Source organism: Salmo trutta, chromosome 18 (assembly GCF_901001165.1).
Source record: "Salmo trutta chromosome 18, fSalTru1.1, whole genome shotgun sequence".
Taxonomy (NCBI): Eukaryota; Metazoa; Chordata; class Actinopteri; order Salmoniformes; family Salmonidae; genus Salmo; species Salmo trutta.
The window spans coordinates 50470709-50486271 of NC_042974.1; the positions used below are offsets into that span (position 1 = coordinate 50470709).

General features: G+C 42.5%; 1 protein-coding gene across 1 annotated transcript; it reads left to right on the forward strand.

Moving 5' to 3' along the window:
• vps26a (VPS26, retromer complex component A) lies at positions 1 to 14981 on the forward strand. Its single transcript, XM_029698918.1, has 9 exons — positions 1 to 108; positions 4417 to 4566; positions 11902 to 11977; positions 12474 to 12630; positions 12848 to 13012; positions 13165 to 13271; positions 13473 to 13541; positions 13727 to 13869; positions 14623 to 14981. Exons 1-9 carry the CDS (start codon positions 106 to 108, stop codon positions 14734 to 14736), a joined length of 984 nt encoding a protein of 327 aa, XP_029554778.1. The 5' UTR covers positions 1 to 105; the 3' UTR covers positions 14737 to 14981.
• Positions 14982 to 15563: the final 582 nt, after the last annotated feature.

Genomic DNA, 15563 nt, shown 5'->3' on the forward strand with positions numbered 1-15563 from the left:
TGAAATTTCTGTGTTGCCATTATTACTGCTCTTCTCGTTTGTATCATTACAGGAATTAGCAACACGGAGGCTAGCTAGCTGTCTACAACTGTTTAAACAGCTGAAATGGTGAGTTCAAAATGAAAGAAGTAGCACGTAACTATTTATACATAAATAGATATGTACTAAAGCCAAGGTATTGTCATCCTTTGGCCCTTTAGTTATTATATGTCTTGGCTAACAGCTAGCCTAGTATAACGTCATATGCACAGGTCGGAGGCCCTGGCTGGAACACCACTGTTCTTCCTAGCTTGGTAGATAGTTTTGATTCGTGGCAATTGGCTAGATTAGCGGTTATCTCGTTTCCCACTGTGATTATTATCCCCGCAAGCTGAACATTTAGTTACACATAAAGCATTAACTAGATGGCTAATGTTAACTAGTTACTGCCTCATCGTCTTGTCTGAACGTCACGAGAAATGTTGACTGCTAAACGTTAGCTGTCAAGCGTGCGATTTGCCTTTAGCCCATGGCACCTCTTAACGGAATTAGTCTTCACTGTAGCATGTTTCATTATGTAATTTAGCTAACTAGCCAAAACACCCATCTGTTAACTAGCTAGGTAATTATCAAAGTCCCATAAATTAACGTAGCCCCATGGGAAATATATCTGATCCGGTACCTACTGGGGCAGTTGTTGCAGAAACTATAAAAAAATAGCTCCGCCATTTCCTGGTTGCAAAAACATTCTAATAGTTCGCCTAATTTCAGTTTGTGACAAAACAAGCCAAGTATAGTGTAGAGAGTCATTGTACCATATAAAACGCTCTGAAATATATTTTCCATATCCAAAAATATTGTATTTTCAGCTGTTTGACGCTGGTGTACAAACCCGAAAGTAAAATACGCAAAAACAAAATTTAACGGGAAGCGTAGAAATAGATCTACAGCTTCTTAAACTTGCTTTCAATGCGAATGACAGATCTATTACAGACGTTTGCTATGTGAATTTGGTTGGGTCGCCCCAAAAGTTACATGGTGCAGTTAACACATCACTTGTGGTATGGTTTTGGAAGCATAAGGACCTTATCTTGCGGTACCAGAGCACCAAGTCTGGGACCAAAAGGCTCCATAAGACTGCTGATCAGTAAATCAAATGGCTACGCAGACTTATTTTTTTTTGCACTGACTCTCTTGCACAGGCTCAATGTACACACTGGACTCTAACCGCACACTCACACATACTACAATGACACACCAACACACACACGCAAAACGCACACATATGCATGCATATTTACGCCATATACATTAACATTCCTTCACTCTTCACATACGCTGATGCTACTCTCAAAGCAAATTTTATTGGTCACATACACGTGTTTAGAAGATGTTATTGCGCATGTAGTGAAATGCTTGTGTTTCTAGCTCCAACAGTGCAGTAATATCTAACAATTTCTCAACAATACACACACTACAACTAATCTAATGTAAGGAATGGAATTAAGAATATAAATATTTGGATGAGAAATGTCAGTGGCATAGACTAAGATACAGTAGAATAGAATACAGTATATACAGTTGAAGTCGGAAGTTTACATACACTTAGGTTGGAGTCATTAAAACTCATTTTTCAACCACTCCACAAATTTCTTGTTAACAAATTATAGTTTTGGCAAGTCTGTTAGGACATCTACTTTGTGCATGACACAAGTAATTTTTCCAACAATTGTCTACAGTGGGTCAGAAGTTTACATACACTAAGTTGACTGTGCTTTTAAACAGCTTGGAAAATTCCAGAAAATTATGTATGTCATGGCTTTAGAAGCTTCTGATAGGCTAATTGACAGAATTTGATTCAATTGGAGGTGTACCTGTTGATGTATTTCAAGGCCTACCTTCAAACTCAGTGCCTCTTTGCTTGACATCATGGGAAAATCAAAAGAAATCAGCCAAGACCTCATAAAAAAATTGTAGACCTCCACAAGTCTGGTTCATCCTTGGGAGCAATTTCCAAATGCCTGAAGGTACCACATTCATTTGTACAAACAATACTACGCAAGTATAAACACCATGGGACCACGCAGCCGTCATACTGCTCAGGAAGGAGACGTGTTCTGTCTCCTAGAGATGAACGTACTTTGTTGCGAAAAGTGCAAATCAATCCCAGAACAACAGCAAAGGACTTTGTGAAGATGCTGGAGGAAACAAGTACAAAATTATCTATATCCACAGTAAAACGAGTCTTATATCGACATAACCTGAAAGACCACTCAGCAAGGAAAAAGCCACTGCTCCAAAACTGCCATAAAAGAAGCCAGACTACGGTTTGCAACTGCACATGGGGACAAATATCATACTTTTTGGAGAAATGTCCTCTGGTCTGATGAAACAAAAATGGAACTGTTTGGCCATAATGACCATCGTTATGTTTGGAGGAAAAAGGGGGAGGCTTGCAAGCCGAAGAACACCATCCCAACCGTGAAGCACAGGGGTGGCAGCATCATGTTGTGGGGGTGCTTTGCTGCAGGAGGGACTGGTGCACTTCACAAAATAGATGGCATCATGAGGGAGGAAAATGATGTGGATATATTGGAGCAACATCTCAAGACATCAGTCAGGAAGTTAAAGCTTGGTCGCAAATGGGTTTTCCAAATGGACAATGACCCCAAGCATACTTCCAAAGTTGTATCAAAATGGCTTAAGGACAACAAAGTCGAGGTATTGGAGTGGCCATCACAAAGCCCTGACCTCAACCCTATAGCAAATTTGTGGGCGGAACTGAAAAAGCGTGTGCAAGCAAGGAGGCCTACAAACCTGACTCAGTTACACCAGCTCTGTCAGGAGGAATGGGCCAAAATTCACCCAACTTATTGTGGGAAGCTTGTGGAAGGCTTCCTGAAACGTTTGACCCAAGTTGAACAATTTAAAGGCTATGCTACCAAATACTAATTGAGTGAATGTAAACTTCCGACATCGACTGTACATATGAGATGAGTAATGCAAAATATTTAATCATTATTAAAGTGACTAGTGTTCCATTATTAAAGTGGCCAGTGATTGCTAGTCTGTGTATATAGGGCAGCAGCTTCTAATATGCTAGTGATGGCTATTTGGCCTTGAGATGGAAGCTGTTTTTCAGTCTCTAGGTCCCAGCTTTGATGCACCTGTACTGAACTCGCCTTCTGGATGATAGCGGGGTGAACAGGCAGTGGCTCGGGTGGTTGTTGTCCTTGATGGTCTTTTTGGCCTTCCTGTGACATCGGGTGCTGTAGGTGTCCAGGAGGGAAGGTAGTTTGCCCCCGGTGATGCGTTTGGCAGACCGCACCACCCACTGGAGAGCCCTGCGTTTTGAGGGCGTTGCAGTTGCCATACCAGTTGGTGATACAGCTCAACAGGATGCTCTCAATTGTGCATCTGTAAAAGTTTGAGGGTTTTGGGTGCCAAGCGGTTTATTATCTATGTATAGCCACTTTACCCCTACCTTCATGTACATATTACCTCAATTACCTTGACAAACCGGTACCCATGCACATGGACTCTACCAGGACTGTGTTTAAACGGGTTTAAACAGTGTACAGTTATTTTGCATTTGTGAAATTATTTTCATGTAGTATGAAAATAGAGGGATTTATATGACTGCAACTCGCTGTTGGCTGGGCTCCCTGCCTGTGCCATTAAACCCCTACAACTCATCCAGAACGCTGCAGCCCGTCTGGTGTTCAACCTTCCCAAGTTCTCTCACGTCACCCCGCTCCTCCGCTCTCTCCACTGGCTTCCAGTTGAAGCTCGCATCCGCTACAAGACCATGGTGCTTGCCTACGGAGCCGTGAGGGGAACGGCACCTCCGTACCTTCAGGCTCTGATCAGTCCCTACACCCAAACGAGGGCACTGCGCTCATCCACCTCTGGCCTGCTGGCCCCCCTACCTCTGAGGAAGCACAGTTCCCGCTCAGCCCAGTGAAAACTGTTCACTGCTCTGGCACCCCTATGGTGGAACAAGCTCCCTCACGACGCCAGGACAGCGGAGTCAATCACCACCTTCCGGAGACACCTGAAACCCCACCTCTTTAAGGAATACCTGGGATAGGATAAAGTAATCCTTCTAACCCCCCCCCCCCTAAAAGATTTAGATGCACTATTGTGAAGTGGTTGTTCCACTGGATATCATAAGGTGTAAGTCGCTCTGGATAAGAGCGTCTGCTAAATGACTTAAATGTAAATGTATATTTCTAGAACCGTACTGCAATTGAGATTTGATTCTCATTTAGTTGGAGTATTTGGCTGTTTTGGCTTCCAGAGTCAATTCAACCTTTAAGCAGAACATGTAAGGTCCTTGGACTAAGGAGTAACGTTAAGTTCCTTTAGTCCATTATTGAGAGTTATTTCTGATTGTATGTGCCTTTAAGTTGATTGTAAAGTCTTCCTGTTTTTCAGAGTTTCCTGGGTGGTTTATTTGGTCCTGTGTGTGAAATTGATGTCCTACTCAATGATGCAGAGACTAGGAAGACAGCAGAACTCAAGACAGAGGATGGGAAAGTGGAGAAGAACTATTTGTTTTATGATGGAGAATCGGTCTCTGGGAAGGTGAGCATTGCACACACACATTAGGGTTTCCGTTAGGACATTTTCAAACATTTGCCAAAATATGGAAATCTAGGAAATATATAGATGGCTACGAATAATATGGATGAGAACTCTCTTGGTAGATAGTGTGGTCAACAGCTTATCATAAGGTACTCTACCTCAGGTAAGCAATACCTCAAGACTTCTTTAATATTAGACATCGCGCACCAGCTATTATTGACAAATAGACACACACCCCCACCCCTCATCTTACTAGACGTAGCTTCTCTGTCCTGCCGATGCATGGAAAATACCGCCAGCTCTATATTAACCGTGTCGTCGTTCAGCCACGACTCGGTGACTAACATAAGATATTACAGTTTTTAATGTCCCTTTGGTAGGATAATCTTGATCGTAGGTCATCCATTTTGTTTTCCAATGATTGCACGTTGGCCAATAGAACGAATGGCAGTGGAGGTTTACTCACTCGCCTACAAATTCTCAAAGGCAGCCTGACCTCCGTCCCCTTTTTCTCCATCTTTTCTTCATGCCAATGACGGGGATTTGGGCTCGTTCCCGAGAAAGTAGTATATCCTTCGCGTTGGATTCGTTAAAGAAAAAAATCTTTGTCCAGTTCGAGGTGAGTAATTGCTGTTCTGATATCCAGAAGTTATTTTCGGTCATAAGAGAAGGTAGCAGCAACATTATGTGCAAAATAAGTAAAAAAAAAAAAAAAGTTACAAACAACACGAAAAAACTAACAAAATAGCAAAGTTGGTTAGGAGCACATAAAGCGGGAGCCATCCCCTCCGGCACCAGTTCGTAGCCGTCTATTTACCACCACAAACCGATGATGGCACTAAGACTGCACTCAACAAGCTGTATAAGGCCATAAGCGAACAAGAAAATGCTTATCCAGAAGCGGCGCTCCTAGTGGCCAGGTACTTTTAATGCCGGCAAACTTAAGGAAGACATCCTCTTCTGCAAGCCACTGGAAACTAGGAGAGGATATTTTTTAAGTACAGGACAGCTTTGTGACATCAAATGGACTTTGGTGGTCAAGATGTGTTGGTATCTGTACTGATGGCGCAAAAGCCGTGACAAAGAGACAGTGGAGTGGTAACGCACGTGCAAGCAGTTGCTCACGACGCCACTTGGGTACACTGCAGCATTAACCGAGAGGCTCTTGCTGCCAAAGGAATGCCTGACAGCTTGAAAGACGTTTTGGACACTACAGTGAAAATGCTTAACTTTGTTAAAGCAAGGCCCTTGAACTCTCATGTATTTTCTGCACTATGCAATTATATGGGCAGCGACCATGTATCACCTTTACAACATACAGAAGTGCGCTGGTTATCAAGGGGAAAAGTATTGACACGTTTTTTTGAATTGAGAGACAAGCTTAAAGTTTTCTTTACTGACCATTATTTTCACTTGTCTGACCGCTTGCATGATGACGAGTTTCTCACACGACTGGCCTATCTGCATGATGTTTTTTCTCACCTGAATGATCTGAATCTAGGATTACAGGGACTCTGTGCAACTATATTCAATGTGCGGAACAAAATTGAGGCTATGATTAAGAAGTTGTAGCTCTTTTCTGTCTGCATTAACAAGGACAACACACAGGTCTTTCCATCATTGTATGATTTTTTTTGTGTGTGCAAATTAACTAAAGCTTAGGGACAATGTCAAATGTGATATAGCGAAGCACCTGAGTGAGTTGGGTGCGCAATTACGCAGGTACTTTCCTGAAACGGACGACACAAACAACTAGATTCGTTATCCCTTTCATGCCCTGCCTCCTGTCCACTTACAGATATCTGAACAAGAGAGCCTCATCGAAATTGCAGCAAGCGGTTCTGTGAAAATTGAATTGAATCAGAAGACACTGACATATTTCTGGATTGGGCTGCACTCCGAGTACCCTGCCTTGGCAAATCGCGCTGTAAAGACACTGATGCCCTTTGCAACCACGTACCTATGTGAGAGTGGATTCTCAGCCCTCACTAGCATTAAAACTAAATACAGGCACAGACTGTGTGTGGAAAATGATTTAAGACTGAGACTCTCTCCAATACAACCTAACATTGCAGAGTTACATGCATTCTTTCAAGCACACCCTTCTCATTAACCTGTGGTGAGTTATTCACCATTTTTGATGAACAAATAAGGTTTTATATGTAAGAGGGCAAAATAAAAGACCAAATTATTGATTATTATTATTTGTGCCCAGGTCCTATAAGAGCTCTTTGTCACTTCCCATGAGCTGGGTTGTGACAAAAACTCTCACTCATTCTTATGTTTAATAAACATATCGTATAGTGTGTTTGTGGCAGGCTTACAATGATGGCAAAAAAACAACATTTGAGAGTGCGCTGACCCTGGTGTTAGAGGGGTACGCAGCTGGAGGTTGAATGTTTGAAGGGGTACGGGACTATAAAAAGTTTGGGAACCACTGCCCTAGACCCACTCCAATTCGCATACCGCCCAAACAGATTCACAGAGGACTCAATCTCACTCCACATTGCCCTTTTCCACCTGGACAAAAGGAACACCTATGTGAGAATGCTGTTCATTGACTACAGCTCAGCATTCAACACCATAGTGCCCACAAATCTCATCACTAAGCTAAAGACCCTGGGACAAACACCTCCCTCTGCAACTGGATCCTGGACTTCCTGACGGGCCTCCCCCAGGTGGTTAGGGTAGGCAACAACACGTCTGACACGCTGATCCTCAACACTGGGGCCCGTCAGGGGTGCGTGCTTAGTCTCCTCCTGTACTCGTCCGTGTGGCCAAACACGACTTCAACACCATCATTAAGTTTGCTGATGACACAATATAGGGAGGAGGTTAGAGAGAACAACAACCTCTCCCTCAATGTGAGCGCGACAACAGAGCTGATTGTGGACTACAGGAGAAGGCGGGCTGAACAGGCCCCCATTAACATCGACGAGGTTGGAGCGGGTTGGGAGTTTCAAGTTCCTTGGTGTCCACATCGCCAACGAACTATCAGGGTCCAAACACACCATTTTTTTAAAATGTTACCTTTATTTAACTAGGCAAGTTGGTTAAGAACAAATTCTTATTTTCAATGATGGCCTAGGAACAGTGGGTTAACTGCCTTGTTCAGGGGAAGAACGACAGATTTTTTGCCTTGTCAGCTCGGGGATTCGATCTTGCAGACTTTCGGTTACTAGTCCAACGCTCTAAACACTAGGCTACCTGCCGCCCCACCAAGACCGTCGTGAAGAGGGCATGACAACACCTTTCCCCCTCAGGAGACTGTTTGGACAATGATAGATTGTTGGTGATGTGGACACCAAGGAACTTGAAACTCTCGACCCGCACCACTACAGCCCCGTTGATGTTAATGGTGGCCTGTTTGGCCTGCCTTTTCCTGTAGGATCGTCGTCTTTGTCTTGCTCATATTGAGGGAGAGGTTGTTGTCCTGGCACCACACTGCCATCTCCCCCTTAATAATCACCAAGCCTCGGTGTGAAAGAGCAAAATATCATCACCTGATGATCCCATATATCCAGTGGAAACATCATAAAATACCTTTCCCTTGCGCAAAAAAAGCTGTCTGCCCCGAGCTCACTGTCGTGGGAAACTCTGAGGGCCCAGAATAGGCTGGTTGATGCAAGTTTGCTAGAGCCCACTTCTGGCCTGACCCAGTTCATTGATTTGATATGTTGCACTTCACTAGCGACAGCTCAAGTGAAAACAGATAGTAATGGAGGTAGACAGGCTGAGTAGAAAGATGAATGTGATTGAAAGAACCAGAATTTATCAGTATATTTTCTGTTTTTATTTGTCGTCTTTTTGTATTTTTACTTAATTGACAATGGAAGTTATAGTCCAAAGGCTGAATTGGCCATCTCTGAGCTCCATGCGCTCATTTAGGCTATTTAGCCGCCAGTGATCACGGTGTAGCCTATCAATGTGTCCATATGGTAGAGGCTGGTGCTCTCGCAGTAGTTAACTTTTAAATGGTATATTTCATTATTTATTTTTTATTTTACCCCCTTTTTTCTCCCCAATTTCGATCGTGTCTCATTGCTACAGCTCCCCAACTGGCTCGAGAGGCGAAGGTTGAGTCATGCGTCTTCCGAAACATGACCCGCCTAACCACGCCAAACCCTCCCCTAACCTGGACGCGTGGCCAATTGTGCGCCGCCCTATGGGACTCCCGATCACAGCCGTTTGTGATACAGCCCGGGATCGAACCCGGGTCTGTAGTGACTCCTCTAGCACTGCAATGCGTTGCCTTAGACTGCTGTGCCACTCTGGAGGCCCATATTTTAATCATTTTAATTACGATTTGACTAACCACGTGACAATGATTTTGAGAAACAAAAATGTTCATATTGAAATGAAACTGTTTCACGAAAATGCATATATGAAAATCATAACTGACAAGCAGATCGGTAGAAATGGTTGGATAAATTGTATGCTTCCTCAATCTTGAAACTCACACGCCGCCTAAGAAGTCTTTAAAAAATAAATGCCTCCAACTTTTTATGGTCGGTTATTCAAGCAAGGTAACACATGCCTCATAATATGAAGTTAAACATTCAGGTTTCAAACAATTAAGTATGTTTTCAAAATGCATACTGCCTCCAGCTCACGTTTGAAAGTGGTGGGTGACGCGCTGTTAGTCTGCCTACCTTTTTTAGTTTTTTCTCCCGGTTAATTTAGCGGCAACAATTTGAATGTATCAGTTTTTCTTTTTTTTTGTCAAAAGTTGGCAATTACCGGCTAACTGAAACCGTGACACACACACATGGTATGACATTATGATGGCGATCAATGCTGTGCATCGGACTGCTTCCTATGTCAATGTGTGCTATGCCAATTAATGATGTGCAGTTCGCAAATAATTCGTTATTTTTCAACAACTCTTTTTACTGACTTGAGTCATGATACGTTTTTCTGAGTGACTTGTTTAATCTGCTGGCCGCAATGAGTCCTACAGCAGAATTGATAAACTCAGCAAAAAAAGAAACGTCCTCACTGTCAACTGCGTTTATTTTCAGCAAACTTAACATGTGTAAATATTTGTATGAACATCTATGGCAGAACACTGACATTCCTGTCTTGCAGGAAATCACGCACAGAACGAGCAGTATGGCTGGTGGCATTGTCATGCTGGAGGGTCATGTCAGGATGAGCCTGCAGGATGAGCCTGCTGTGACACACCGCCCCAGACCATGACGGACCCTCCACCTCCAAATCGATCAAGCTCCAGAGTACAGGCCTCGGTGTAACGCTCATTCCTTCGACGATAAACTCGAATCCAACCATCGCCCCTGGTGAGACAAAACCGCGACTCGTCAGTGAAGAGCACTTTTTGCCAGTCCTGTCTGGTCCAGCGACGGTGGGTTTGGGCCCATAGGCGACGTTATTGCTGGTGATGTCTGGTCAACAGGCCTACAAGCCCTCAGTCCAGCCTCTCTCAGCCTATTTGCGGACAGTCTGAGCACTGATGGAGGGATTGTGTGTTCCTGGTGTAACTCGTGCAGTTGTTGGCATCCTGTACCTGTCCTGCAGGTGTGATGTTCGGATGTACCAATCCTGTGCAGGTGTTGTTACATGTGGTCTGCCACTGCGAGGACAATCAGCTGTCCGTCCTGTCTCCCTGTAGCGCTGTCTTAGGCGTCTCACAGTACGCACATTGCAATTTATTGCCCTGGCCACATCTGCAGTCTTCATGCCTCCTTGCAGCATGCTTAAAGCACGTTCACGCAGATGAGCAGGGACCCTGGGCATCTTTCTTTTGGTGTTTTTCAGAGTCAGTAGAAAGGCCTCTTTATTGTCCTCAGTTTTCATAACTGTGACCTTAATTGCCTACTGTCTGTAAGCTGTTAGTATCTTAACGACCGTTCCACAGGTGTTCATTAATTGTTTATGGTTCATTGAACAAGCATGGGAAACAGTTTTTAAACCCTTTACAATGAAGATCTGTGAAGTTATTTGGATTTTTACGAATTCTCTTTGAAAGACAGGGTCCTGAATAAGGGATGTTTCTTTTTTTGCTGAGTTTACATGCTTTTACATGTTTAGAACCGATAATTTATCGTATGGTGCAAGAATTAATTCAATTTATTTTTTAATACTATGATTAACACAGCTTTATAGAACCAAAACATACACAGCCTCTGCTCAACAAACTCAAACTCCAGAACAAATCGTTTTGGGGGCTGCAGTTTGCAAACGATATTGTGCTTATCACCCTCACACCAGTCAAGCAATGCATTCCGCCAAGAGTCGTTCACAATCTTGCCCGGTTGCGGCCACAACTAGACCTCGTTTCAAATGTGTCAAGAAATAGTCTTATTTGTGTGCCTAGCAATCAACAAATGTATGCTGAATAAATATGTAAACGCAACATGTAAAGTGTTGGTCCCATGTTTCATGAGCTGAAATAAAAATCCCTGAGATTTTCCATATGCACAAAAGCTTATTTCTCTCAAATTTTGTGCACAAATGTGTTTACATCCCTGTTAGTGAGCATTTCTCCTTTGTCAAGATAATCCATCCACCTGACAGGTGTGGCATATCAAGAAGCTGATTAAATGGCATGATCATTACACAGGTGCACCTTGTGCTGGGTAAAATAAAAAGCCACTCTGTTGCAAGAGAATTTGTTAATTTCTCTACCATATGCCACCTCCAATGTTGTTTTAGAGAATTTGCCAGTGTCTCTAATCGGCCTCAAAACCGCAGACCACGTGTAACCACGCCAGCCCAGGACCTCCGCATTGGTCTTCATCACCTGCGGGATCGTTTGAGACCAGCCACCCAGACAGCTGATGAAACTGAGGAATATTTCTGTCTGTAATAAAGCCCTTTTGTGGGTAAAAAGTAATTCTGATTGGCTGGGCCTGGCTCCCAAGTTGGTGGGCCTGTGCCCACCCATGGCTACACTCCTGCCCAGTCATGTGAAATCTATAGATCATTAGGGCCTAATACATTTCATTTAAATTGACTGATTTACTTTTATGAACTGTAAACCAGTAAAATCATTAAATGTTGCATGTTGCGTTTTTATATTTTTGTTCAGTATACATTGTTTAAAGCACGCTTTTACAAGCCTCAGTCACAAATTATATCTCCAATAAACCCTCTATCGTGAACGACGTGAAGGAGAGGCTTGTAGAAGCATGACTCAAGTTTTCAGTTCATTGTTAGCCAGTGTGGGGTCCTGCATGCTCTGACTCAAATGAACATAAATGAGTCGAAAGATTTGTTCTTTTGACTGAACGAGTCGAAAAGATCAGAGACAGTAAAAAGAGCCAAACTTCCCATCACTAATGCCAATATCCGACAACTTGTTTGTTTTCTTTTAAGGTGAATCTCAATGTGAGGCAGACAGGCAAGAGACTAGAACACCAAGGGATTCGAATTGAGTTTGTTGGGCAGATTGGTGAGTTTATGTTAATTTATATTTTGATATTATAACCTTGCAGCAGCGCACCACCTCAAACACCAGCCATGCATTGTTTATTGGTTCACAAACCAAGTGCACTGTCGGTCTCATTTAAGCTAAACGGCTTAGCAAACCATGTGCTTGTCATGTGAAAACTACAGTGGACTACACTCCACACCACACACCCTGGCCTGGTGGCAAAGTGTTTCTGTGAAGACTCCTTGACCATTACTGAGGGTTCAATGTTGTCAAACCGACTGAGGAAGTTTTAGGGAAGCCTTCAAATAACACACTATTTTCTCTGAACGTCTGATCATAGGCCAAAAGTTTAAATCTAAATACAGGACAGTCTAGGTTATTAGATTCAGGCCTACTTCCTTATTTATGCGTTTGTTCAAATTAATGCGTCCCGGATTTGCCTATTGGAAATATTAGGTTCCTGTGTGTGATGAACCTAACATAAGTGTTTAAACTTGTGCTCTATGTCTTTCAGAGCTATTCAGTGATAAAAGCAACACGCATGAATTTGTGAACCTGGTAAAAGAGCTTGCCCTGCCAGGGGAGTTGACTCAGAATCGAAGCTACGACTTTGAGTTCATGCAGGTGGAGAAGCCATATGAGTCTTACGTTGGAGCCAATGTCCGACTGAGGTTAGCTCACAATATTCTCTCATACAAAGCCAGATATTCTCTGCATTTTCCCTGAAGCCAACCATTCTATTCTACACAGCTTGAGATGATCAGTGAAACTGCATTAGATGGCTTCTTGTCATTGTTATTGCCACCTTGTTATGAATATATGCACTGTGTCATTTGAAGTTAATTTGCATTGTAAGCCAGCCATAACTCCTTTTGTTATTTCCTACAGATATTTCCTCAAAGTGACAATAGTGAGGAGACTGTCTGATCTGGTGAAAGAGTATGACCTCATTGTCCATCAGCTGGCCACTTACCCTGATGTGAACAATTCCATCAAGATGGAAGTTGGCATTGAAGACTGTCTACATATAGAGTTCGAATACAACAAGTCCAAGTAAGATGTATACCATAATGAGAAATGAATGCATTCATACACCTTTTAAAAAGCATAGCATAGTAGCACATTCGCATGTCAAAATCTCTTATCAAATTCAGAATTATAAAAATGTAACTTAATTTCGACCTGACCCTAATCTGTCTTCTCAGATACCACTTGAAAGATGTAATTGTGGGTAAAATCTACTTCCTTCTTGTGAGAATCAAAATCCAACACATGGAACTTCAGTTGATCAAGAAGGAGATGACTGGAATAGGTGAGATGAGGCTTACTTGGGGAGAGAGTTCACTTAAACGGCATAAGGTGTTGCTTTTTTTTTAGATACTTTTTTATTTGAAATGATTGAATTCCATATTTTTAAAATTTTGTAAACCTAAAACTGTCCCTGTAATCTTGGCTTTTGTTTTAAGAACAGTGTGAAGTAGATGTATTTAGTCATGTGAAAATCCTTTCCCAGGTCCTAGCACAACTACTGAGACAGAGACTGTTGCCAAGTATGAGATTATGGACGGAGCCCCTGTGAAAGGTAGGCACAATATGGTGTTGGTGTGAATGTCCCAATATTATGATTTTATCTATTTTATTTTATGTTATTCGACCCCACGAAAGCAGCATAATGTTTTCAGGACTTGTAGTGTACATGGAAATCTATCTCTTCTTGCCATTTACCTTGTTTCAAAATCCTCTTTATGCCTGTCCTTTCCCTCTTAGGAGAGTCTATTCCCATCCGTCTGTTTTTGGCTGGCTACGACCTTACAGCCACCATGAGGGACGTCAACAAGAAGTTCTCTGTGCGGTACTTCCTCAACCTGGTGCTGGTGGATGAGGAGGACAGGAGATACTTCAAACAACAGGTACAGAACCTGAAAGCCAACCTCCGTTTACCTACCTGTCTGTCGTACATTCACCTACCTGTCTGAGTGTACAAAACACAGTGTAAGAACACCTTCCGAATATTGAGTTGCACTCCTCCCTTTTCCCCTTAGAGCAGCCTCAATTCGTCAGGGCATGGATTCTACAAGATGTCAAAAGCGTTCCACAGGGATGCTAGCCCATGTTGACTACAATGCTTCCCACAGTTGTGTCAAGTTGGCTGGATGTCTTTTGGGTGGTGGACCATTTTTGATACACATGGGAAACTGTTGAGTGTGAAAAACCCAGCAGAGTTGCAGTTCTTGACAAAAACTGGTGCGCCTGGCACCTAATACCATACCCCACACTTAAATCTTTTGTCTTTCTCATTCACCCTCTAAATGGCACACATACACAATCCATGTCTCAATTGTCTCTAGGTTAAAGAAGGATTTTTAAGCCTGTCTCCTCCCCTTCATCTAGGCTGATTTTAAGTGGATTTAAAAAGTGACATCAATAAGGGATCATAGCTTTCACCTGGTCAGTTTGTCATGGAAAGAGCAGGTGTTCTTAATGTTTTGTACACTCAGTGTATGTCTGGCAGAAACATTACAGTAGTTTGAATTAGGCCAATATTATTATTATTATTATGTTATTATTATTATTATTGAAAGCAATTATCTTCTCTCAATATGAACATTTTATAATAACTTGAGAGGATCAATCTGACTCTTGTTGACTGTCTCTATTACCAGGAGATTGTTCTGTGGAGGAAAGCTCCTGAGAAAATAAGGAAACGGAACTTCCACCAACGCTACGAGTCTCCTGAGCCACAGCCGACCCTTACTGCTGAGCAACCCGAAATGTGAAGACCACTGGAAACAGAAAATGCTGAGAATGATTCTGATTATGCTTATTAAAGCAAACAAGGAGAGGGGGGCGCAACTCGACACATGCAAGGTGAAAATAAAGCGTCAGACAGCCATTTAATACAACTACCTTCTGCAAGGTTACAGTCTCTTGCTGCTACACCTGAATGGGCTGGGTCTACTCTGCTGGCCGCAGCAAGCACTCTTGTTAGCTTACTGTATGGACTCGTCTGTTTGACACACAATGGAAAGCACTGGAATGGGAGCTACCATTTCTTTTATATTGGAAAAAGGTTTGACCTACCCTTCCTGTAAAATATGCACTTGGTTAGGCTCAACACTGGGGACATGACGTACAATCATACACTACTAGATATTGCAAAGGATGTTCCAGTGCATGTAGGCAGGTCAAATTGAATATGATGGGTTAATGTTGTATTCAGCGTTGGCTGTAAGGTCAAGCTGTAAGACAATAGGCGTGCTTTGAGCTCAAAGGGTGCCATATTCATAATTCACTGAAATACAGTGAGCTTCAAAAGTATTGGGACAGTGACATTTTTGTTGTTTTGGCTCTGTACTCCAGCACTTAGGGATTGAAATGATAGTGACTGTGAGGTTAGTGCAGGCTGTCAGTTTTAATTTGAGGGTATTTTCATCCATAGCAGGGGAACCGTTTAGAAATTACAACACTTTTTGTACATACATATGTGTATTAAAGTAGTCAAGTTTAGTATTTGGTCCCTTATTCTTAGCAGATTATTTTGTGCCCAATAGAAATTAATGGTAAATAATGTTTTGTATCATTTTGGAGTCACTTTTATTGTAAA